General features: G+C 46.1%; 1 protein-coding gene across 3 annotated transcripts; it reads right to left on the reverse strand.

Annotated features, from left to right (window-relative positions):
• Positions 1-6,336: 6,336 nt before the first annotated feature.
• On the reverse strand, positions 6,337-25,644 carry CDK5RAP3 (CDK5 regulatory subunit associated protein 3). 3 transcript variants are annotated; one of them, XM_080979394.1, is made up of 14 exons: positions 25,520-25,644; positions 23,939-23,984; positions 23,611-23,742; positions 23,259-23,359; positions 22,322-22,370; positions 21,107-21,285; positions 18,809-18,945; positions 17,632-17,776; positions 16,853-16,984; positions 14,450-14,531; positions 11,653-11,741; positions 10,040-10,245; positions 8,419-8,590; positions 6,337-6,629 (listed from the first exon to the last, which is right to left on the reverse strand). In XM_080979394.1, exons 1-14 carry the CDS (start codon positions 25,523-25,525, stop codon positions 6,564-6,566), a joined length of 1,542 nt encoding a protein of 513 aa, XP_080835520.1. In that variant the 5' UTR covers positions 25,526-25,644; the 3' UTR covers positions 6,337-6,563. The 3 variants fall into 3 exon arrangements, with proteins under 3 accessions (XP_080835520.1, XP_080835521.1, XP_080835522.1); XM_080979395.1 differs by having other exon boundaries at positions 16,853-16,981; positions 25,520-25,631; XM_080979396.1 differs by lacking the exon at positions 25,520-25,644 and adding an exon at positions 25,320-25,463.
• Between the last annotated feature and the right edge of the window lie 91 nt (positions 25,645-25,735).

Genomic DNA, 25,735 nt, shown 5'->3' on the forward strand with positions numbered 1-25,735 from the left:
CTTCCACTCATTCCCTAATTTTTTCCTCTAAGCAATGCAGCGGTTAGACCAAGTGCAATTGACAGCAGTATATACACAGGCATGCCCAGCGGCTTCTTTGTGAAGCTGCCTTTCAAAGGGAGGTTCTCCAAATCCTAAATTGAAGAATCTTTCAAAAAGGACGGTCTTGCCTTTATTTATTTACTTACAGTAGTCACAAGTCACTTTGCAGGCTAACTCCCAGCAGTCCCAAAGACCATCTCCAGCTACAAACAAGATAGTGGCAAAATAAATCAGGGAGAAGAAACACAAACAAACCACAATGTAAAAACAGTGGAGTCAGGAAAAATGTATGCTAGTTTTGGGTGTCTGGCGTTATGCAGGTGTAATTTGAGCCAGTGGATCAGAAGTTCTGTTATGGTGTCATCCACAATGCGTGTGAAACCCAACCAATGGGAGGGAGAACAACAACAACAACAACAGCATATTATTATTATTATTATTATTATTTATACCCCATCTCCATCTGGCGGGGTTTCCCCAGCCACTCTGGGCAGCTTCCAACAAAATATTAAAATACATTAGTCTGTTAAACATTAAAAGCTTCCCTAAGTAGCGAAATTGTGATGATTTGTGACACAGAAGGGGATGTTTGATTCCATTTCTCTGTAGCAGCTCCCACTCATTACACTGAGACTGTCAGCTCCTAGGGAACAGCAGCCTGTCTTTCCCACCTTATGAAACACTGTCAAACATCATGTTCACTGGTAACTCTATATGAGGTCAATCAAATAAATAGCATCCGAAATGTGATGCCACACTTTTGAGGGTTGGCTTAGCATAGTGACTAAAAAATACACTTTGTAAATAGGTTAGGTCACAGTAGGCTTTAGAGTTTTGTGGTATCACAATTGAGAGCCACCTGAGGACATTTATCGAATGACCACCCAAAATAGCTCGGGACAAGAAGGTTCTGTAGATAATTGAATGAGCTGCTCCCAGAGACTGACATTTTAACTGTCATCACCATGAGTCCTTCTGTACTCCACAATTCAGAAGAGTCTGCCATACATGCCTCAATATACCTATCAGATCTTTGCTTGTTTGTTTTTCAAATTGATTTTTATTAAAGTTTTCACAATACAATAATGTAATCTCTAGAACAAATAGAATTGAAAAGGCAAGAAAGAGATAACAAGGAAAGAAAGAACGAAAAAGGGAGAAAGGGGAGAGAACAAAGATATAAAGATAAAGAAGAATAAAAAAACTTCCGATTCTCCGTCTGTAGGATACAACAGAAAATGACTTTTTATGGCACTCAGTCCATGTTAGTATCTATCTCCTCCACTTTCTGTTAAACCATATTTCTTTTTACACAAAAGGCTCAGCGCATCATTCATTTCTTCTTCCCACAAAATTGTATGCATTTGTAAGCCACTTTTGAATGTATGTCTGTGTGTACTGTGCAGGCAGAGGCTGTGTTGCTTCCTTAATCTTTGTGCAGAACTCAGAAAACTGTTAGGTACTTTACGGTGACTATATCTGGTTCAAGACTTCCTCTACTAAAATTTTAGCCACTTAATCACCTCCACTTTCTGGGTATAGCAGTGACCCCCACGGGCTCTATTCAGTTGGAGAGGGCACTTAGGAGCAATTCTGTTTACAACCTGGGAAGCAGTTTCTGAATGCCATAAAGGGAACAGGGGCTTCAACAGGAACTCCTGCTATACGGGCAGGAAACTTGACCCTTAGGAATCCATCAGTTTCTGTGGGTCTTGCCACCTTAATTGCTCCACCCCCTCTGCAGAAAGATGCCGCTGTAAGAGATGATAATGGTTACTTGCCTATTGTAAGAATTCCAAGACAATGTACGTGAAGCGCTATGTACACTCTAAAAACACCATGCAAGTTGTTATGTACTGAAGTTCTCACCCTGGGCCAGCAGGGGGATACTGTAGATAGTTTTCACTCAGGTCCACATATGCAAATAAGGCATTGAAAGTGACATTCAGTGATTGGATAGTTACAGAAAATTGTTACTGTTGCGTTGTAGTGGAGCTCTATATAAGCAGGCTGGCTGAACCTTTCAGTTCAGTTCTGTTCTGGGTCTGTGAATAAACAAGAGCTGTTTGAAGAATCGCTGTGTCGTCTGATATGTTCACCCACAACTTAACACAAGTGTTAAGCATTTATTATTGCCATATATACTAATCAGTGAACTCAACTATGCACCAGTCCATATGCAGCCAAAACAGCACCATCCACACTCCAGAGGGAGGCAGCAGCAGGTCTGAAGATATCCCAAGTTTTGCAAAAGTACTAACAAGTTTTGCGGGTGGGGGAACCTAAGGGGCAGGGAAGCGGAACACTTAAACAGGATGGAGCATGCTCAGTGGGTGCAGAATGCTGATTATTGAGAGCAAAACAGAAAACTTAATGGGAGGAGATATGAATAGAGCCCTGAACAGGAGGACTCCACCCTGCAACATTTTGTTGCAGACCCTACGTAATAATAATCATTATATGCATCTGCTTCTCCTGCACTCATTTATCACATTGTTACTTAATACTTTCCCTTCACTTTCCCTCTGTTATAGATCATTTCTCATTTGACTGTCATAATAAATAAATGGAGTTATAGAGGCATTCAGTTACACTCAAAGGGTATACATAGAGAGTAGCTAGGCAGCTTCTTGTTGTTGGGAAAACTGGATACGCACCTAGCCCTGCACACATGGGCCAGAAAATCCTGCTTGCTCCTGGTTGTTGTTTTTCCTTTTCCAAAACTGTGAATCTCGCATAGGCTCTAACCTCAAATCTGTACCATAATTTGCTTTCAGAGCCATGCCCTCTTCCTCAGACAACCCCAAGAACTGTTGTTCTATGACGGTGGAGCTGGAGAATCTCTTAAGAGGTCATAGTCACCAAATAAAATCCACAGGATTATGTGGAGGGTGGGCAGAATCCCAAAGAGATTATGGGGCATGGGTGGGAATACAAAAACAACCAAGGCAATAAATAAACTCACCAGGAGGTGAACCATGAATCATTAAGGGATGGAATATGTCAGCAAGTGCTCCATGGATTTAGAGAGAGGGGGTGTCAAAAGAGAGTAAGAGAATCCCATCATAAGCTTTGGCTCAAAATCTCTCCCAGCCCAGAAGGCAGTTGGGTTTGGATGGAAGAAGCCAGACATTGTGAAGATTCCAACTAATGGTCCATGGGAGAAGAGCCCCCATTTGCTCTTTCTCTCTTCACACCCACCCACCCACCCCAGAGATGTCCACCTCTGTAGCCACAAGAGGGTGAAAGCAGGGAAGGAAGGAGGGGCAGGAGAGTCCTGCTTGACGTTAATTGATTGGAGCGCCTGTTGGTGCCTTATCTCTCTCCCCTTCTCTGCCGGGTAGCGTGTGTCCGCCAGAGTCCGCGGGGTCGGTGATTAATAGGGCCCATCACTCACTGTCCAGGATGGCTGAAAGGCGGCGTGGGGGGGAGGGGGCGGCCCTCCCCCCGCCGCTGAGATAACAAGCAGCAGGAATAATGAACGCTGTCATTCCACTTTTCATTTTGATGGAAAGTCATTACGAGAGTCAACACCACCGACAAAGAGCAATGAATCAACTGCTCTCCTATGAAATTAAAATCGAATCATCTCCCCCCCCCCAATCCCAAACCGATCACCCACTCTTTGCCTCCCCCAAATAAGAGGGATAGAAGGGGTGGTATCCTCTGCCAGGCTAAAAGACAATGGGGGCAGATCCAAGGCCAGACGAGAAACTATCCATTGGCACAACTGCCCACCTTGTCTTTCATCCTTACCTTACTTGATCCAGCCACTTCCTGGATACCAGCTGTGGGTGGGTGGGTAAGTGGGAGGGACTGGTTTATATTACATATAATATGTGTTACTATGCTCTTGTTGTTCAAAGCTGGGTTGCTGGTGGAACCAAATGGAAAAGGGATGCTTACAAGACAAGTATCTGTCCTACTCCCTGTCTGGAGGATACGTCAGGGAAGCATGCAAGGACAGGAGGCATCTCAGCACAAACCTCTTGCCCCAAGGTTGTGGGCAGGCTCTGACTTCCAAAAACATACAGTATGCTGGTCCCATGGGTTACCCGAGAGGCGAGGTCCAAGTCCGGTCCGTGGTCAAAGATGCAATGTGGAGGCAGTCCGTAGTGGCTGAAGCTGGGTGCAGGGCAGGAAGTCGGGTGAAGTCAGGAACAGGCATGCAAGCAGGGAGCCAGGGTGGGTCAGAAGCTCAGGCAGGAAAGCAGGACTGGGTTCAGACAGGAACTAGCAACCAACAATGTTGCTCCCGCAACTTGGGACTGGGGCTGGCCGGCTTTTATCTGCCCCGAAGCATAGGGTGGCCCCGATTCTCAGGTGACTTGCCTCTCCTGGCCTGGAGGTGAGCACTCCTCCTGCAGGAACTTAATTCCCTCCGCCTCTCTGCCCTGAGTCTCTGTAGCTCAGGAGAGGCTGGAGGGTTACCGGACCCAGAGGCAACCTCAGCTTCCTCTGACGGGGCTGAGAGTGGAGCACCTGCAGGCAATGGGGCCTCCATCACCTCAGGAGCCAGAGCAGGCTCAGCTGATGCCTGCAGCTGAGGATCCAGCACAGGTGAGGACTCTTCAGGCTCATGCCCCAGCCCCGGCTCAGCTGGTTCTGGAGGCAGGGAATCCTGTGCAAGCTGGGATCCCTCAGGTTCAGTATCCGAGTCCGAATCCCAGGCCATCACATACAGCAGCCATTCACACATTACATGTTTAGGCATGCAAATTTTGTAAATGTGTGCTAATGCAACAAACTCAGCTGCCCCACAGAGTGATCTATGGGGCAGAGCCAGCTGAGTGGCAGATAAGAGGGAACAACTTTCTTGCAGCCGAGGTTGAAGCTACAATACAAAGTGAAATCAGTGTCTGTCTGGAGACAAATAGGTCTGAATCATAGCAGTAGGTTTCTTCTCCAAAGAAAGTTTGAAGAGAAGTATCCTAATAAAGCAGACCCTGGGGGGAAACACGGCCCTCCAAGCCTCTCTGGCTGGCCCTCAGGACTCACCCCAGGCCACACCCCCTACTGGACCTACTCTGAATCCTCCTTGAGTGTTTTTGCCGGGCTAGAATCCACCCTCTAACTTTGATCGTGCCTCTTGCTTTGCTGGATGGAGGGTAGAGAGACTTGTGTAAGTGGGGAACTGGCCTGCCATGTGCAGGTAAAACTTGTGGGATGTGATCCGTGAGAGGCAGTCAAGTACAACATTCCTTGTACTGCTAGAGAAGACATGCGGGAAAATGTTTGGTCCAGCCAGTCGAAACTTCCTATTCCTCCTGGCTGGATCATCCTTCCTTTTGCATGTGATAGAAGGTGGGCACGACCTTACCTGTCCAGGTAACAAAAGAACGAGTCACGCAGCACACCTCTCTTTTTTTCACTTCCTTCTTCGTTTGACCAGGTTTTAGCTAGGACTGCTCTGCTAGCTCTCAGCTAGCAGGAGCACTGGGATTAATTCCCCCATATGGGGTAGATCTACATGTACATATCTGTAACTAAGTCTGCCTTCAGGAATCCAACTGTGAACTGATGTGAGTAAACTTCTTTGATCATCTTTAAGTAATTTTGTGGAGCCTTTATTCTTTTTAAGGGGGATTCAAGGGAACTTACCAGGAACATACAATTCAGTTTGGGAAAGACTAAATTGTATAATAGTGAGAGGCTCACACGAGCCTGCAACCAGTTATCTGCTGTGCGTGAGAAGGAGAATGTAAACTCTGGTAAGTAAAGGAACTTGCTAGTGCAAGTTAGGAAGGATATTAATAAACCATATATCCTCTCCTGCCACCCTGAACATTCCCACAAAACTTACATCCCCTGCTCCACCTACTCTTGCTGATGCACTGCCTCACCACTGTCATGTGGCCCCTGGAACGTTGCCCAGAAGGGAATGAGGCCCTCAAACTGAAAAAAAAAGGTTCCTCAGCTTTTGTCAGTAGATCATGAGATTCTTAATCTCAGGGTTGTGGGTTCGAGTGAAAGATGCCTGCATTGCAGGAAGTTGGAATAGATGACACTCGTAGTCCCTCTACAGTTTGATGAATCCTGTGAAAGGGGCTTGCATCCCAGCGGTGCTGTTTGAGGGACAGTGTGTGCAACTCGCCAGTGTTGAGGTTTCTCCTACAGCTGCAGTGTCTATCCCAAGGCCAAGCAAAGATCCACGACCGCAGTGCCATGCCCGGGGTTACTGTTACCAGATTAGTGGGTGCAGTTGGTTTCCTTGGGGTGTACGGAAAGGTTTAAGATGGGGTGTGTCTCTGGGGAATCTTGTACCTTCCTTGGCCACCGGAATTACCACCGGAATTGGAACGGAGACAGCAGCTTTATTTATCCATCAGGGATCTGCTAATAAGCATGAAAAGCTCTATGCGGGGCAAGTCCAGGAAGCCGTCCCTACCAGCCGCCCCTTGCTCCCGGAATCTGAAGACCAATTGGCCTCCCTTCCCTTTGGTTGTGGGGTGTGGTTGACGCCATCTGCTGCAACCACACAAGGGACGTCCAAGGTGTATTTTGCATGTGGGGAGAAGGAGTCAAACGAAGGCACCCATCAGGTTCACAGGTCGCTCGTTGTACCGTTTAGAGATGTCTGCTTCAATCTGAAAGACAGAATACCCATTGTCAGTGGCCCCCCGAAGCCAAACTGCAGAAAATTATACCAAAAGGAAACACAGCTTTTGTGTGACTGTCCTGTTATTGGAAAATATTAATAAATTGCTGGTGGTGGGAGGTGGGGGTGGGAATCAGTGTGGTGTAGTAGTTAAGAGCGGTAGACTCGTAATCTGGTGAACCGGGTTCGCTTCCCTGCTCTTCCACATGCAGCTGCTGGGTGACCTTGGGCTAGTCACACTTCTCTGAAGTCTCTCAGCCTCACCTCACAGAGTGTTTGTTGTGGGGGAGGAAGGGAAAAAGAGATTGTTAGCTGCTTTGAGACTCCTCAGGGTAGTGATAAAGTGGGATATCAAATCCAAACTACTACTTCTCCTCAGCTTCTGGGATAACCCCAGATATCACCCTTATTAGTTTCAAGTTTATAGCGTAGCCGCAAGTTCTAGAAACTCATTTTATTTTTTTATCAAAAAAGAAAGAGCGAGAGAGATTTTTAAGAACTGTGCATTGAATGCTGTAATTCCATGCCAGTACTGCAGTTGCACACAGCCATAGGGGGAACGTGGAAGCTATTCCTTGGGCATCTTCACACCTGAGAAAACTGAAGTTGTAGTTTGCACAGATCTTCAAACCCACCAACCCTGCTTTGATCTATAGAGGGTATGCAGGTACCCAGGCTGGGAGTTACTGATTTACATCTATAGTGGTCCTTTTCCCACATTAGACTACATGCTTGTTGCCAGGTGAATGTTCAGGAACCGCAAGTCTTTAAAAGCAAGCCGTTAAGTGGGTTGTCCTTCAGCTGAATGTGGCTCCCAGCTTTGGTTGTACTATAGCTGTGTCCCGAAGGGATAATTTGTGCAAAATAAATAAATACATTTTCAGATTTAAAAAACAGCATGAGAGCTTAAAAGATGTTATCACAGACAGTGATCAAGGGGCGGTAACCAGTTTGATTTGTGCAGCAAAAATAATAGTAGCCAAGAACTGGGGGGGGGGGGAGCATGAAAAGATTTAGACTTTGGTGCAAATGAACCACCCTGAGACCTGCGAGTATAGGGCAGTATACAAATTTAAATATAATAGTAGTGGTAGCAATAAAGATGATGATGATGATGATAATAATAATAATAATACCAACCCATTATAGGAGAATATGAGCAAATCAACCAAATAAATTTATGGAGAAATTTGTATTTTTTCTCAGATCTAACAGTATAGTAAATACAATGGAAATGTACAGTTGTATGTTGATATCCGTTTAGTGTACTTTGTTTAAGTTGGTTATTTTCTTACAGCATTGTAAACCTATTGGTTATTGCAGATTTATTGTGAACTTCAATAAAATAATCATACTTATATATATATCTGTATATTTAAAAACCAGCAGAAGCCTTGATCCCTCCCCCCCCCCTCTTTTGATTCAAACTGAAACCACGTTTTCCTAAGAAAAAGAAACGAACCCTGCGGCTTACATACATGGAGAATGGCATGGATGGAGAAGAGTCTTGTAGACCACTTAAGCCCAACTCCCAGACCACGCAAAACCCTACCTGCAGTTCTTCCCTGCAAACTCTGGGTGATATTTGCTCATATTTACCCCTCCCTCCATATGCAATCCACTGTGGGTTTGATCCAAGGCAATTTACAACAGCATTGGATCGCACTCGGTCAGCAGGCACCCTGTGTTCTGGTGCCTCTGAAATGGAAGTGGCCTACAGGACTTAGCGCAACTGGACTTGGAGGTGGGAACCGGCCCCCCCCCTCCATTGCACTCACCAGCTTCTGCAACTCTCTGGTTTTCTCCACAAGAATGTCAAGTTTTGGCTCCAGGCTGGCCTGCTCTTCCAGTGCCTCCTGCCGCTTCTGAACCATCAGATCCTTCTTCAGGAGGAGGAGGTCTGCCTGCTTCAACTTCTGGCGGAGGAGCTCGGACACGCGGTCCACATATCTGAAGCCCAAGAGAATCCCATGAAAAGCTTTCAAGCAAACTCTTGTCCACTGCAGTCCTCAAGCACTGCACATGTTTTTGTTTTGTTTTTAATTGGAATTTTATTTACAACAAAACATAAACCCTCCCACCCCCCCAATACAGAAATCCACCCTCATTAAACGTGAACATAACATGCAGTGAGCATAACATACAACAATACAAACAACCAAATAAAAGACTTCCTTTATCATGTATCTGGCCTCCTTTTTTACTTCTTATAAACTGTTTCCTTTATGCATTATTATTAAGATTTTTCTAATTATAACTTAAGTATCCACAAAGTCTCCTGCAGACATTAATCGAAACAAGTCCAGGTATGTATTTTTGGGCACTGTTTTGTGAAGTATTCTCTGCATTTCCCCCATGCTTTTTGAAACTCTTGTCCAGTGTGATCTCTAATTGCCTCTGTTAATCTAGCCAGTTCAATATACTCTAACAGTTTGTCTTGCCATTCCCTTTTTGTTGGCACAGTTTCTTTTTTCCAGTTTTTAGCAATTAGGACATGTTGTACATGTTGCACATGTTGATCCTACTCAGAGATTCTGGTATCACAGGATTGGCATCGGACTGAAAAGAACATCTGGCTCAACCTCCAACACCAAGCAAGTACGTTTACATGAACACTGAGCCCCACTTGACCGAATGGAACTTATTTCCCTTCTAGCATGTTTTCCTCTTTAAAAAGGAGTCTTGGCAAAGTACTGCCTCCAGACTGTGCTTTAGCAGATGAGCAGAAGTGTAAGAAGCCAATTCAAAGGGAAGAGGGTGTGCCGCAGTGCAAAGATTCTCACACAAATATAGCGTCTTCTGTTGTCTAAGGTGCGGCACACAGCAAACGCACACAGATAGGAGTGGATCAAGACAGGCTGTTATGCATTTTAGATGCACCAAATCAAAACAATGAAACCTCCCCTCTCCCACCAAAAACGTACAATGAAACCTTCCCCATGAAGGACTTTTAAAAAGACCCACGAGACCATGCAGGTCACAGAAACTCCAGTAATAAAACACCAGAGCCCTGAATGGTTTTTCCCAACAATGTCCAATTCCAACTTTCAACTGTACTACAAAATTGTGCTTTCCCTAAGGCAAGCCCCATACCACTGAAATCCCCATTCCATGTCTTCCAACCTATCTTTTCCTTGTCGCTCCTCCATTTCAACCCAAGGGGGATTAATCTTGGGCCCTGAACTGGTTTTTCCTTTTTTAATTTTTTATTTATTGGGTCTTATAAACAAGAATGATGTTATACAAATAACTGGCACAGTTACGGTCAGGACCAGAGACAAAAAGAAATCTGTCTGCTTTACAGCCCGTCAAGGGTAAGAAAGGGTTCCTTGTGTGTGCTACGAAAGGGAGGGTCTGACCCAAGGGGAGGAGTTATGTAGGAAGGAGAAGTTCACCAACCTCGGGGAGGCAAGGATCATGAAAAGATGCTGCATTCTCAAGCTGGTCAACCGGCCAAGAAGATTGTGGATGACTGCAACCATGGCCTCCAATTTCTCTTTGGTCTGGTCTTGCAGAATGGCTGGCGCTAGTTGGAACTGGCTCACAGCTAGGATGTCCGCCTCTTCGCTTGTCTCAGTAATGCGCTGGGAAAGGAATATCTCCAGCTTTTGGTGGATGAGGGAGGGACAGGAGGAGACATAGGGCAGTGAGAAAGCAGGGCACAAACACTTGCCTGTCAAAAAGCCTTCAATTTCAAAACAAAGACGAAGGCAGTGGGGGTCACAACGGCCGACAGTTCTCAGGGATTCATCTGAACCAAATCCTACTAGGTATCAAGGCTCTTTAGAGAGCCAAGGCTCGATTCTGGAATATGTATAGCAATAAAGAAGAACACCTTTGTACATCTACATGACCAATGGATTCAAGTTACAAGAAAGGAGATTCCGACTAAACATCAGGAAGAAACATCAGGAAATAAGAGCTGTTGGACAGTGGAACAAACTCCCTCAGAAGGTGGTGGACTCCTCCTCACTGAAGATTTTTAAGCAGAGATTGGATGGCTTCCTGTCATGGATGCTTTAATTGAGGTTCCTGTATTGCAGGGGGTTGGACTAGATGACCCTCGGGGTCTCTTCCATATCTAAAATTCTACGATCCTATGTGCAGAAAACTACCTTTGTCTTTGAAGGCCAGCTAGCTCCCATTCATTTCCCAGTTTCCAGCTCAGATGGCACCACCCAAGCTTGAGCTCCATGACATCTCATTTTAGAAATTAACCACTTGTGTTTCTTGGGTCTTGTTATCTCTACCCTGCTCCCACCGTGCCAGACAAGTCTTAGAAGTGATGTGCCAGAGGACTGAGATGCACAGTCGTACCTTGGAAGCCAAATGGAATCCTTCCAGGAAGTCTGTCCGACTTCCAAAATGTTCGATAACTAAGGTGTGGCTTCCGATTGGCTGCAGGAGCTTCCTGCACATAATCGTAAGCCGCGGAAGCTGTGGTCGGATGTTCGGCTTCCAAAGAACATTCACAAACTGAAACACTCACTTCCGGGTTTGTGGCGCTCGGAAGCCAAAACTCTTTGACTCGCAAGGCATTTGGCTTCCAAAGTACGACTGTATTCAAAATCACATGAGATCGGATGCAGCTGTCCTGCCCTGAACATGGGGCACAACTGATGCCTGAGAGTCACTTGGCAGATAGAGACAGGCTTAAATTTCAGGACCATGGATAACTCCACACAGGCAAATTACCGTACTTGGCCAAACTAACCTTCCTAAGCTTTTCATCTTTCCTGCGGAATGGAGAGCCTTAAAGGGGGAGTCCCATGGCCTGCAACCTAGCTCTGCCATGCATTGCCTGTGCTGGAGACAGCAAGGTCCCTGGTGTAAAGAGGGCCACTTCTTCAGAGGAATCTGTCTCTTGGCATCCCGGCTTAGGGGGCATCTCCCAGCTGACAGGCCTTTGGCTCAGCACTGGGGTTCAGCACCTCTGGAAGTTGGAGTCAAACAACATCTAAGGTGACAGAGTCTCCCTGGTTTGAACTTAGCACTGCATAAGCTCTTGTTACCTCCATGAGCTCATCAATGAACTGATTCCTGGTCTCTGGGGTCTCCAGGATGGTGAGAGCATCAGGTCCTCGTGCAATTCCCTCTGGGGCTGGATGCAGAGAACAGAGGGGGAAGAAAAGTAGATTTCATTTATAAATAAATTTCATAGACTTCATTTACATATGAATATCAAGTTCTGAAGTAACAATTCAGCTTCTCCTTGACTTTTCTACTCCCACCTTATAGAAATAGAATGGAAAGACCCTATTCTGAAAGTCGGGGCCAAACTTGTTGGGAAACAAGGCTAAAAATCAGATGATGTTACAATTTAATACTGTTCCACACCGTCAGCAGGATTTGCAAATGGGAAATGCTGCACAAGGAGGGGACTTGGTGCTGGACGCAGAATCCTCCATCCTGAGAATTGCAGCCTTCATCTCAAAACAAAAACACAACCAGCCAGCCAGCCCTTATAGCTACAAAACCCAACTGGAAATTTTGCAAAATGCTTGGTATATCTCAGAAACCACAAGACCAGTGAGTTGAGCTAGACTTCAGTAGACCACAGAGTTCTTTCCACTCTCAACAGCTAGGGGAAAAAACCAAGAGGAAATGATGCAAGATTAAGCAAATAATACATGCAAATATGCTTAATTCTGCACCATTTGTATAGGTTACAGAATCTAACTTTCCTTGGCACAAGAACTAGGTTTAAAATGCAGAACTTTGATTTTGTTAGTTCTTTTATAACAGGCGATCCCAGGTTGTCATAGAGAAGATGCTCTCCTAAGGGTCCAATTCTTAAGTAACAACGGGGCAGCATTTTATACAGCAGCAAGGATTTCTCACCTATCAGGGCAAGGCAGCACACCAGCGAGTTGCTTTCAGTTCTTACTTGCAACAACTGCCATGAACCATCCTCACACCCATGTTCCACAAGTCAGGGGTGCATCTGAAAATTCTGGGCCTGGAAGCATGGGATGTGGAGACTTTTGTCAGCTATCTCCCTTGTTCCCCACCCCTGCATGTCCCAGAACCTACTGGAAAGAGCTGCTGCGGTCTTTACCTGGTCCTGGGTAGTACCATTAACTCAGAGTCAACTTCCAGACTTTATCCTGAGAAAGTCAGTGCCAAATTTGAAAAGTATTAACTTCCTGGCAAAGTCCTTTGTGATTGATGCACCAACTCAGAAGGTGAACCGACTCGCCAATCTTGCCTTTGATTTCCCCACCTACAAAACGGCAGGCAGGAGTGCCAAATCCCAAGCCAACCCAGGCTGCCGTTTCAAGAGGCAGACTATACAATAGATGCACTTGCAAGTGGGCCTCTGCACTGATTTTTCCTCCCTTGCTATGAGGAATTGCCTCATTTAAAACAGAAAACATAATCCAGCAGCCTCCAATTCTTTCAGTTTTCTCATTTTAAAATGTCAACTTCTTCTTTTTTCAATTACTCTCTATTAGTTTTATTTATAACATCCAAACAACACTATACAAAACAAACAAACAAAAACAAAAAATAAACAAAACATCCAATACAAAAAAAATTTGTTACATCAACATAAGATCACTTTCTTCTTTATGTTGTGACTTCCATCAACCTCAACATGGGTCCTCTGATTCCTTAGTAACTGCCTATTATATAACGTTTGACTTAGCATGAACTATTTTTTTAATTGTATATTTCTAACATAAGCTATTATATTGCGATAGTTAATCGAAGCATGTTAAAGATTTCATGTGGGAACAATGTCCTTTCAAATACATTCTGCAAACATCCCATTCCTTGTTAAACTTTTGGTTTGGCTGATTCCTAATTTTCGCTGTCATTGTTGCCAATTCCACATATTCAAATAATTTCATCTGCCATTCTCTTTAGATGGTCAACTTCAATATGCTTGCAAAAGAAAACCTACTTGCAAACAGGGATGCTGCTGCAGTCCACTATTTGGAGCTAGGACAATGGCCTGCCTGAGAGTATAACTGGTACCAACTGGTAGGTGTCAGGACCGCTAATGCACAGGGAGGGGAACTACTAAGACAACAAAGGACAACTGGAAAAAAAGAAATCAAACAAATACAACGAGGAAAGAGTATATTGAGGTGAACACAGGCTGGCTTGTGTGCAAGAATCCCACTGCAGGAACAGAAAACACATATCCAACAGCGCCCTCTTGTGTATGCTTTGTTCCCCTTTTTCCCCACTCCCTCTGACTCAGGACAAAACAACCTCTTATATTTATTTGCCAAGGAGGAACTGCTGAAGGGAGAGAAACTTAACCCCTCCCACAGCTGCCCTCATGGTTTGCTGTTTTCCCCCTTGCTCACACTTGCTTCCACTTTAGGGAGCAGTTTGGAGGTGGAGGTAGAAACACTTAATATGGACTAGATCAGGCTTCCTCAAACTTGGCCCTCCAGATGTTTTTGAGACTACAATTCCCATTATCCCTGACCACTGGTGCTGCTAGCCAGGGATCATGGGAGTTGTAGGCCAAAAACCTCTGGAGTGCCAAGTTTGAGGAAGCCAGGACTAGAGGGTATTTCTAGAGGAGAATCAGCGGGTCAAAGAGCAGGGACTCTGTGCCAAGAGGTGTGGCTTCCAGACAGACCTTATCCCCAGAAACTCTCTTTTTACAAATCAACAAGTTTTACTTGCCACGTCCTGCAGGAGTCCCGAGATGGAGTCCGCTTTTCCAGTTGACTCAAGCAGCTCATTATCAGACTTTTAGCCTTGTTTCCTGACAAATATCACCCCAGCCCTTTTTAGCGTGTGTGCATATTCACCTCCTTCCAGAAAGGGGGCGCTAGAGGTGCTTACCCTCACTGCCAGCCTCCAACACCACGATCTGAGCTGCGTCATCACTCCCATCTCCCCAGTCTATGGCTGCAGTGCTGCTCTCCTGTAGAAGGGGAATATTTCAGTGACTAGTATCTGCACGGATGCCTGAAGTCAGGACAGCTGTGATCACGATATATGACAGTATGTCAAACAGGCAGGCCACAGTCTTCATCTCTTTCTCTCTCTCTTTTTCTTTGTGTGTGTGTGTGTCAAGTTTCTGGTCCATACACTTGCAAAGGAATGTCTTAAAAATATGTTATTGACTTATACAGTAGAACCTCTACTTATGACTGCCTCTACTTGGCCCGATCCAAGTTGTGACCGTGGCAAACCCGGAAGTAAATACCAGGTTTGCTGTGATTCAAGCACACACAGAAGCGGCTTCTGCCATTTGTGTATGCGCAGAAGCGGCTGCCGCTGTCTGCACATGCACAGAAGCATGCCACCACCGAATGTACCTGCACACAACGGTGCTTCTATCAACGACCCGGATCGACTTACAGACGAACCTCTGGAACTGATTACGTCCCTAAGTAGAGGTTCCACTGTAATGGTTATAAACTATTGTTGTGAGGGGTCAGTCTGGACGATACCCTGACTCCCTTCCAGTTTTGGGGAGCCTGTATCTGTGAGGGTAGACTGCATAAGAGGAAGACTGCCAAACCAGTTCCTCTGTCAAGGAGATGGATTCAGCTGGTTACCGTATTTTTCGCTCTATAACACGCACCTGACCATAACACGCACGTAGTTTTTAGAGGAGGAAAACAAGAAAAAAATATTCTAAACGAAACAGTGGATGTATGATTTTTGTGGTTCATGCTGTGGCCACTGACATGTGATCTGATGGTGAGTTTGGGGTAGCCCAATGCAAAAATCCTGAGGATCCATGCTAAAGTCGCCCTAAAGTCGCAGGGGCGCTGGGGGAGTGAACGGGAAACAAGAGAAGGAGAATGATGCCTCACACACACACACACACAGACACACAGAGTATCAATCCTAAAGTCGCAGGGGCGCTGGAAGTCGCAGGGGCGCTGGGGGAGTGAACAGGAAGCAATAGAAGGAGAATGATGCCTCACACACACACACAGACACACAGAGTATCAATCCTAAAGTCGCAGGGGTGCTGGAAGTCGCAGGGGCGCTGGGGGAGTGAACGGGAAGCAAGAGAAGGAGAACGATCCCTCTCTCTCTCTCTCTCTCTCTCACACACACACACACACACACAGTATCAATCCTAAAGTCACAGGGGCTGGGAGAGCGCAGGGGCGCTGGGAGAGTGAACGGGAAGCAGGAGGAGGAGAACGATAGCTCAAGCACACACACACACAGCCCCTACAGTGGCTAATCCAAAATTGGACAGCAAAAAACTGCAGGCAGGGACAGAGAGCACGGGGTTGTTTTAAAGCAGCCAACCCCACTCTGCTTCTCTCCCTCCTCCCCAGCTCGGCTGGCTGAAAAGCTTTGCTGCTACTTAGGGAGCTCAGTAGGGAGGAGAGAGGGACATAGAGCACGGGGTTGTTTTAAAGCAGCCAACCAGACAGGAGCCGCTTACACTCGTGTAAGCGGCTCCTCTCCTCTCCCGCTCTGCTTCTCTCCCTCCTCCCCGGCTTGGCTCGCTGACAGGAGCCGCTTACACCCGCTTTGCTGTTTCAAAGCGAGCCACGGACTGCTCACGACTGCAGCAGATTCCCCCGCCATCCGTAGGCATTCGCTCCATAACACACACAGACATTTCCCCTTACTTTCTAGGAGGAAAAAACTGCGTGTTATGGAGTGAAAATTACGGTAGTTAAGTACCACAATTTAGCATATCCAGAGAAGTTGCTTTGTGCCATAGGACAAATGGGTGAGACTTCCCCAACATCCCTCACCTAGTTGCCACTTACTTAGAATAATAGTAATAATAATGATGATGATAATAATTCCTTTATTGTCATTGTACAACCTGTGTACAATGAAATTTAATGAAATTATACAAAACAATAGTGTACATGAGTTGAAGCTGGATGCTAGAAAGTTGCAGAGATGGATATATGCCCTGCTCTGTGCTGGACTTTGGGACTCCCACCTTCGAAACCTAGGTTCTATGGGAGTGTTAATGCTGTGAGCCCCTCCATCCTATGCTCAGGTAGTAGAAATGTGTCAATTAAACCATATATTCTAAAGACACCACAGTCTCCACTGACCTTCATTCCAAGGAAACTGAGCCCTGGGTAAAGCGCAGGCGCCCCTGAAACCTCTTACCGCTCAAGAGACTGTGGTGACACGTAACAGTATCATAGCACTGTAGCTGCTCGTCTCCACAGCGCCCTGTACATGTACAATCAAACTGCATGCAAGTGCTGTCTGCATTAGAGGCAGGCAGATATGGTAGACACTCACTTGGGCATCTGACTCCAGAGAAATACCCCAGTCTATCTCCTCACTTCCTTCTCCAATGGAGATCCCATAATCAACTACTTCAGGGGCAGGCGCCGACTCTGCTCCGTCTCCAAAGTCGCCCCAGTCAATCTGCTGACAGAAAACACAATCCTGACTAGGCAGCATTTTGCCTGATCCAACAAAGCAATTTGTGCGTTCCTATGCTTAGCCCCTAGGGACACGGGTGGCGCTGTGGGTTAAACCACAGAGCCTAGGACTTGCCGATCAGAAGGTCAGCGGTTCGAATCCCCACAACGGGGTGAGCTCCTGTTGCTTGGTCTCTGCTCCTGCCCACCTAGCAGTTCGAAAGCAAGTCAAAGTGCAAGTAGATAAATAGGTACCACACTGGCGGGAAGGTAAACGGCGTTTCTGTGCGCTGCTCTGGTTCGCCAGAAGCGGCTTAGTCATGCTGGCCACATGACCCAGAAGCTGTACGCTGGTTCCTTCGGCCAATAAAGCGAGATGAGCGCCACAACCCCAGAGTCGGTCACGACTGGACCTAATCATCAGGGGTCCCTTTACCTTTTTATGCGTAGTCCCAAATGTGTGGGGATAGACTGTCACTATTCTGTAGTCAGAATACTCCCTACCTAGGCATGCTAGCACCGTATTTTTGCCGTCCTAAGCAAGCAATGGGTTGGACGAGCCCTCCGTTAATTACCTTTACCCACTGGCAGAGGGGTACAAATTGTTTTCATCCCACCACACCCACTTTGACCCCCTTCCCCAAATGGACATACCGCATCCTCTTCAATGGCTTCCTTCACTTCCGCAACCTTTGGCCGTTCCACTGCGGTTGGCTTCACCCCTCGTCTCCACTCGTACACGGTGGTGTTGCCCAGAGCCTGCACGTGCCTCAGTAAGGGGACAACCTGCTCTGCGGAACTGGAAGGCAAGAGATCAGCAAGCAAATGCAGGCAGTCAAGATGTCTGTCCCTGGGCTCAAGACTGCCTTATAGTCACTGCAACTTGTTGCATTTAGCAAATTAGAGAATATCTCTTGACTCTTGGGAATACAGGTAATCCTCGTTTTGCACGGGGGTTATGTTCCAGACCCCTGCGTCCATCGGCGGAGCACTCGTAAGCTTGCTCCACCTCTTGTTTGTGACGTCTTTATTATTATTTCTTCCATAATTTTTATTATATTTTCTGTTTTATGTTTTAGAAGATTAATTCAAACAACCTTAAAATATCAATGACTTCCCTTCTTCTCTTTCCACAGTTCATTTTGCAAAACATAAATCCCTGCATATTTTATATAAACGAAACCATTCAGTATTCCATTATTACACTCATCAAAACTTATTTACACTGTTGAATTTATCTTAATGCTGCCCACAGTTTCAAATACACACAACCTTTTTTGTGATGTCTTTGTGGCATTTGAGGGCTACTTCCAGGTTCGGTGCCGTGCGCACGATCGTGAGTCATTTGGTTACGCCTAAATCGGTGGCTGCCTATGCTTGCAAACTGAAAGCAGCCCAGCATAGAAGATGGTGGCAGAGATCAATTGCTATGGAATCCTGCAAGGTTGCAGATCCCACCCACCTTTGGCTCTGGGCTCTGCCCACTTTGGGCTTTGACCCCACCCACCACAACCATGTGGCCCATGACCCCTGAGGGAATGCAGCCAGGAGAAAAGTTCTCCCCCACCCCTGCCTGTTACATGTCCTGGATGCTTTGATGTTGCCCTAGTGAGTCACCCCAATTGGTCCACTGAGCCCAGTGCTGTCCACTCCAACCATCAGCTGCAATTCAAGGGTTCAGGCAGCACTCCTTCACAATCCTGCATTCTCAGATCCTTCTAAACCAAAGATTCTGGGGACTGCACACCTGTCACACCCACAGGACAGCAAAGCAAAGCAAAGCAAAGCAAAAAAAGGAATTCTAGAACCTTCTCAGCTTACTAGCCCCTACCTGTCGCACACAAACTGCACACAGGCCTGGTATAGGTTGATGGCTTCCAAAAGCCCCTTGGCACCAGCCCCAGTCTCATCAAGCTGTGATGGCAGGTCTTTCACCAAAGCCAGAAGCTCCTGGCGTACGTCGTCCCCCTGGAAAAAACAGAGATATAAGACCAGTCAGACACTGTTCAATATGATAGCGTTCTCACAAATTACTGCTGCTGTGAAGGATCGTTTTGCATACATTTAAGATCTAATTGGGGATGAGGGTAGCGCTGTGGGTTAAACCACAGAGCCTAGGACTTGCCAATCAGAAGGTCGGCGGTTTGAATCCCCGCAACGGGGTGAGCTCCCGTTGCTCAGTCCCTGCTCCTGCCAACCTAGCAGTTTGAAAGCACGTCAAAGTACAAGTAGATAAATAGGAACCGCTCCGGCGGGAAGGTAAACGGCGTTTCCATGCGCTGCTCTGGTTCGCCAGAAGTGGCTTAGTCATGCTGGCCACATGACCCGGAAGCTGTACGCCGGCTCCCTCGGCCAATAAAGCGAGATGAGCGCCGCAACCCCAGAGTTGGTCACGACTGGACCTAATGGTCAGGGGTCCCTTTACCTTTTTAAGCTCTAGCTGAATTGACACAGACTATATTTCTACATCCCACTGCCACTTAAACTCCAACCTTTACATTCACCCTTTTCCCTGCCCCACTTTAAACCAATGTGTATCTATAACTGACAACTGAGGATCACACTCCATTCATCAGATGTAAATTTTTTAAAAAGGGAAAGGACCCCTGGATGGTTAAGTCCAGTCAAAGGTGATTATGGAGTGTGGCACCCATCTCACTTTCAGGCCGAGGGAGCCGGCGTTTGTCCACAGACAGCTTTCTGGGTCATGTGGCCAGCATGAATAAACCGCTTCTGGCGCAATGGGACACCGTGACGGAAACCAGAGCGCATGGAAACGCCTTTAACTTCCTGCCGCATTGGAACCTATTTATCTACTTGCACTGGGATGCTTTCGAACCGCTAGGTTGGCAGGAGCTGGGACAGAACAATGGGAGCTTACTCCGTTACAGGGATTCAAACTGCCAACCTTCTGATTGGCAAGCCCAAAAGGCTTGTATTAGATGTAGTGGGCTCTGGTTCACAAGAGCTTATACCATAATACATTTCTTAGTCTCTATGGTGCTACAAGTCTTTTTGTTACGCAAGAGAAAGTCTGTCCAAGCCCCCGGAAGGTTTCAGAGCTTTCTTCTGAATCTGCCCACACATTTCCATATTTTTATCCAAAAAGCATAGAAACTTGCTTTAAAAAAAAAAGAACTGGAAGTCCAAAATCTCAATAATATGAAGCAAAACAACAGACCAATAAAGCAGTACAATGCAGAGAGGAAAATATATGCTAGATGGCTGAGCAAGGCAGTGCTGGGAGAAATTGAAAGACGGTGCTGTTAATCATTTGAGATTCTGTGCACAGCATAATTCTGCTTGGTCTGGATTGTTGAAAAGCAATTTCCTAGCCTTTATGTTGGCAAAATATATCTGAAAACAGGCAATGTCTACATGATGCTTCAGCATTTGAGGGCTAGAATTTATATTCCTATTTATTACCTATGAATCCCCTCTATTCCTTCTCGATAGGAGCAGAGATACTCAAAGGTTCCTGGAAGTAACGCTCCGTAACCTGGAAGTCGTTCTCCTTAAACCCAGATCTGCAGGGTCTTGCAATGGCCACCAAGTGATGAGAAAAAAGGCACTCAGAAACATAGCCTTCTTTACATCCTTCCATTCTCTGCTAGGGCTGAGAATGGGTTTCAGGCCTAAGGCCTGTTTCAGAGTAAGCCCAGCCTCCCTCTTGCCATCACTTCTCTTCTAACATCTCCAGTTAAAATAGTTTAGGCGCTACTGAGTCTGAATGAATGAGGCAAATTGAGGAAAGTATCACAGAACAATCACACCTGCACTGATTTTGTTTAGCATTGTTCATTTTCAGTGCAGTATTTGAAGCTTCAGAACGGGTTATTTTGACAGAACGCCTGGACAGCGCTGGCTGCAAAACCGGGCTGGGTTTAACCACAAACAATTCAGATTTGCCAGCCAGGAAATGGCTTGGGGCCACATGTCCACATGCTGAGCTGCGCACCTTAGCAAGGTACTCATCCATGCTGATTCCTGAGGCTGCTCCTGATGACTATCGTTCAGGCAGCAAAAAAGGTTTGAGGGGCACTTCCGTGGCTCTGACCAGGACTGGCATTCTGCCATTAATCGCAAAAGCGATTAAGAGTGGTGGGACTGGGAGAGGTGCACTCTGTACCGTAATGCCATACTGCTTGCAGGAACTGTAGAAGCGCTCCCTCGTCTCGGCGGCCGCCAGCTGGCACTCCTCCTCCTTGCGGCTGTATTCCTGCTGCAGTTGTTGGCACTTGCTGATCTGCTTCTTGAGGGATGGGATTTCGTAGCTGACATTCCGCACCAGGAGGCTGGCCAGTTCTACTGCAGAAGAAGAAAAGACACCGCAGGTTGAGTGTTACGTGTACATTTTAGCGGATCTAGGGTAGCTCACCGCGGCTTAACTCGCACCCTATAAAATCCTGCACCCCATTTGTAACGGACAAGTTTTATCCAGTACATCAGGCTTCAGCAGAGGAAGCAGAGCCACCTTCGTTTCTGCTGACATGTCAGCTCCGTCAGGCTTCTCCTGCCATCAAATGCCACATCATTGCAATCATTACACCAGGAGGAGGAAGAGAAGGGAAGCAGGGCCACTGAGTTAAGAGATCAGCAAGTTTTGGCTCCTCCTCCCCTTGAATGCCTTTCCATTCCAGCTGGTCATTATAAGAACTAGAGGCCGAGTTTGCTGTTTTCCAAGTCTTCCGAATCTTTTTTATTTCTGTGCTGTGACAAAGAAGGAATGACTCTCTACGCTGTACTTGGCTTGTGAGCTTTCTACGGCCATCTGGCTGCGACACTGTGGAAGGCAGAGTGCTAGGCTAAACGGATCCTTGGTCTGATCCATAAAGGCAAAGAGGGGGTGCCTGCAGCCCTTCAGAAGTTGCTGGACTACAACTCCTATCATTGCTAACCATTGGCCATGTTGGCTGAGGCTGATGGGAGATGGAGTCCAGTAACGCCTGGAAGGCGCAGGTTCCCCGCACTTGTTATAAGGGAACTTGCTACTGGTACTTGCTACTTTCCCAGCAGTAAGACTAGAATAGTAGCACCTCTTAGTGGTGCAGCAATAAAACTGCTAGCATATTTGCAAAGCTAAGCAGGGTCGAATATGGTTTCAAGTTGGACGGGGAACCACATGCTGAGATTCCTGCATTGCAGGGAGTTGGATTAGAGGACAACTCTGCAATTTTATGATTCTACTTTTATGAGGATATTTAGTGGTATGAAGAGTTCAGCTACAAAACTGACAAGGACCCTGGTCACAGAAATGAGTTATCACTATTTCTCACACTATGGACACACACTATGTCCAGATGGTGTGTGTGTGTCTCTGTACCACACATGGAGGTTGTCTTACCCAAGTAGGTGTTATCCTTTTCATACAGCGATATTATTTCTTGCCAGTCCTGGGAAAATGAGACAGGATAAGAGAGGGGGATGAGTAGGAACTAGGGAATATGTTAATTCTCCATTCTCTCTCTTTTTTTTAATCGTAAATTCAGTTTTCTACATTTACACATCCGTTTGTGATTCCCCCCACAAAAAAAGAGGTCCCCATGAAAATTCATCAGCATTTTAGTGTCAATTTCTCTAATATGCACATTTTTGTAAGCAGTCTTATCTAATATACAAATTTTTACAATGCAGCTTCTCCTAATTGAATGCATTTTGTGTGTTGCTTCCATTAATACATGCATTTATACTCATACTTTACCCGTCAACTCTCATCAGCCCCAGCCAGCATGGTAGAGATCCGTAAACAGACCCCTGTGTTGCAATATAGACAAGTTGAACAATATAACACAACACGATGGCCAATAACAATGGCACTAAACACTATTTATAGACGAATACATCTGTTTTGTTCAATGCTTCATCAGCCAATCTTGATCAATTCTTCATCAGCCAGACTTGTAAGAACGAAACAGATAGGTTATCCGGAAACTCTGTTCCGGCGATTTGGTGACAGATTGTATATATCGAACTTTTGAATTATTCTACCGTGATTTAGAGACTTTGGTTGTAATTTCTGATCATTTGTATTAGTCTGTAAATAGTGTTTAGTGCCATTGTTATTGGCCATTGTGTTGTGTTATATTGTTCAGCATGGTAGAGATGACAGGAACTGTAGTCCACCAACATCTGTAGGGTAGCACTAACCCTGGGTCTAGGCTTTCTATCCCCCCTCCCCTTTCTCCACAGATATCCACGCTGCAGAGATTGCCTAGACCCCATAGGAACGGTCCTTGGAAGAGGGGCTAGAGATGTAACTCTTTCCCTCCATGCTCACTCGCCTTCATACGCTGAGAAGAGTAACGGCCAAAGATGTTTTTCGTGGAGGCTTCTGTCCGCTTAAGGATTTCCACAATCTGCTGGCAGTGAAAATAGTGAATATCTGCAATCAGAGAAAGAGAGAGAGAAGAGGACTGTGAGATTCTGATGACTCTTTTGCGAGTCTCATCTTCTTTCCCCTAAAAAGGCAAGGAAAATCCCAGGCACTTGATGTGCTCAGCCCTGAGAAATCTGAATGAAGAACCACATATCCAGATAGGGCTTGGAATGTTCCCTGTCTGAAACTCTTACTGAGCATATGGTTTTTTCCTATGTTCCGAATTTTCCCCATGGCTAGCCATCACAAATACTCACAGGAACCAGAGAGAAGCTGCTTGATCTCTTCATTCTCAGGCATGTCTTGCATGGCCAAGACAATCTTCTCACGGACGGTGCGGAGCTGGCCTTGCCATTTCAGGCTACAGTGTCTTCTGTCCACTAGCCAATCTGCAGAAGGGAAGCAGCCGCATTAAACACATGAGAGGGCCACTTCCTATCCCAAGGAATCTACTTCACCGTAACGGGCAGGGTTTTAAAATAAATATCCGCCCTTTTAAAAAGTGACCGCCCAGCAACATTAAGACAGAGCTGCCCTCCATTTCCCCTCCTCTTTTCTTTTTGATATGACTGAGAAAAGACGTACCAAGCAGCTTGCTAGTCTGTATGTCAATTGGCAGGTTCTGATAGTCCTGTTGAAATACAAAGAGAGAGTGAGAAGTCCCAAGGAAAACTAAAGACCAATGAAGGCACCTACTTTATTGACTTGCTGAATTTCTACATAAACACACACACCATCTAGAGACCCGGTTGAAGGTAACAATATAAAAACCAGAGTCCAAAAGCACCAGTATGCAATTATATATTAACTTACTAAAACGTTATATTGATCTAAAATAAGCATATACCTGCTTAACCCTGGCTCCAGTTATGAAAGAACTTTAAAAAGACAACAGTTGCAATGGTCTACGTTATGCATAGGAAGACTGCAATAATTCCTAACTACTTTTAGTAGACTAAGAGACGACAGTGGAACACAGGAATGGATGTGTCATGTACTAATAGTTTAGGGCATGACCGGTCAAAACCAGCAGCTTGAATTGGATTCTCACCTAACTCTCAGACAAGCAGAGGTGCTTCAGACTTTATACAACCAATGCATCCATAGTGTGTTCACATGGAGAACTATTAACATTTAGGAAAATACTGCCTTAAACACACATGGGACATGTGTGTCCACTGGGAGAACACATCTTGAGACTGTCCTGCCATGTGATGTCCAAAATCTTCCTGGCATGTGGGAGCCGTTGAGGCATAGCTCCTGGCAGGTGTAAGTTACCCACAACTCACTTCCACAAAGCAGCATGGACCTTCATCTTGGTATGAAGGCATTAGTATCACATTCTCCGATAGGCACAGGGAATGTTATCATATTGGGGTGGGGGAATAATTAAATTGGGGTGCAGATTGGAATAACGTACAAGATAAATAGGGTTAGTACAACAAAGCTAAGAAAGCTTTTGAGAACTTGTTGGGGTGGTGGTAGGAGTGTCTCCCTCGTTACAGTGGTACCTCAGGTTAAGTACTTAATTCGTTCCACAGGTCCGTGCTTAACCTGAAACTGTTCTTAACCTGAAGCACCACTTTCGCTAATGGGGCCTCCTGCTGCCGCCACGCCGCCGGAGCACGATTTCTGTTCTCATCCTGAAGCAAAGTTCTTAACCTGAAGTACTATTTCTGGGTTAGTGAAGTCTGTAACCTGAAGCGTATGTAACCTGAAGCGTATGTAACCTGAGGTACCACTGTAGTGAGGTCTTTTGAGTGAGTGGCAGTGGCATAATTTGAGGTAGAGCTCAACTCTGGAGTTGTTTTTAAAGAAGAGAATGCCTCTAAACATGTGCAAAGTCCGGCAGTCTGCACGCACCCAGAGGCACTCTTATTTCCCCCCAAATGCTAAGAAATTGCACCCAAGACTCCTTGCACGCCTGGGATGAGGAGAAAGGACTGCCAGGGGAAAGAGATCGTGCCTTTCATATTGGAGACAAGCACCGGGGTGTGGTGGCTGGGTCTGGGAAAAGGGAATTTTCTAAGGATCAAGGAGTCGGGGATACTCTCGCCCGGGAAGGAACCACGGGAGGATCCTGGCAACCACGCGAAGCCGTTGGTCGCTTAGCAACGACTCCCCCTCCCCTCCCCCCCGCTTCATTTATGAAATGGTCTTTCCCACCTGCATGGTCTCTACTGCGTCCGACGTGAAAGTGCTACAGGCCCCCCTCTTCGTAACGCCGGCCTTCCGCGCCACCGGCAGCCAATCGTCACGGACGCAGGATTAGGGCTGCCCCGCCGCAGCCAATCAACGACCACCCGTTTTGCGAAACCAAATGAGGGAGCTGTAACAAGGCCACGCACCCGTCTTCCTGATTGGCTGGCGGGAATTTACTAA

The sequence above is a fragment of the Podarcis pityusensis genome (genome assembly GCF_964106645.2).
Source record: "Podarcis pityusensis genome assembly, chromosome: 13".
NCBI lineage: Eukaryota > Metazoa > Chordata > Lepidosauria > Squamata > Lacertidae > Podarcis > Podarcis pityusensis.

Coding starts and splice junctions, on each gene's coding strand:
- CDK5RAP3 (XM_080979394.1), bottom strand. Junction 23,360..23,610: donor GCAGCTTCTCTCTGGTTCCT/GTGAGTATTTGT, acceptor CTCTGATTGCAG/ATATTCACTATTTTCACTGC. Junction 14,532..16,852: donor CTCTGGAGTCAGATGCCCAA/GTGAGTGTCTAC, acceptor CCCCTTCTACAG/GAGAGCAGCACTGCAGCCAT.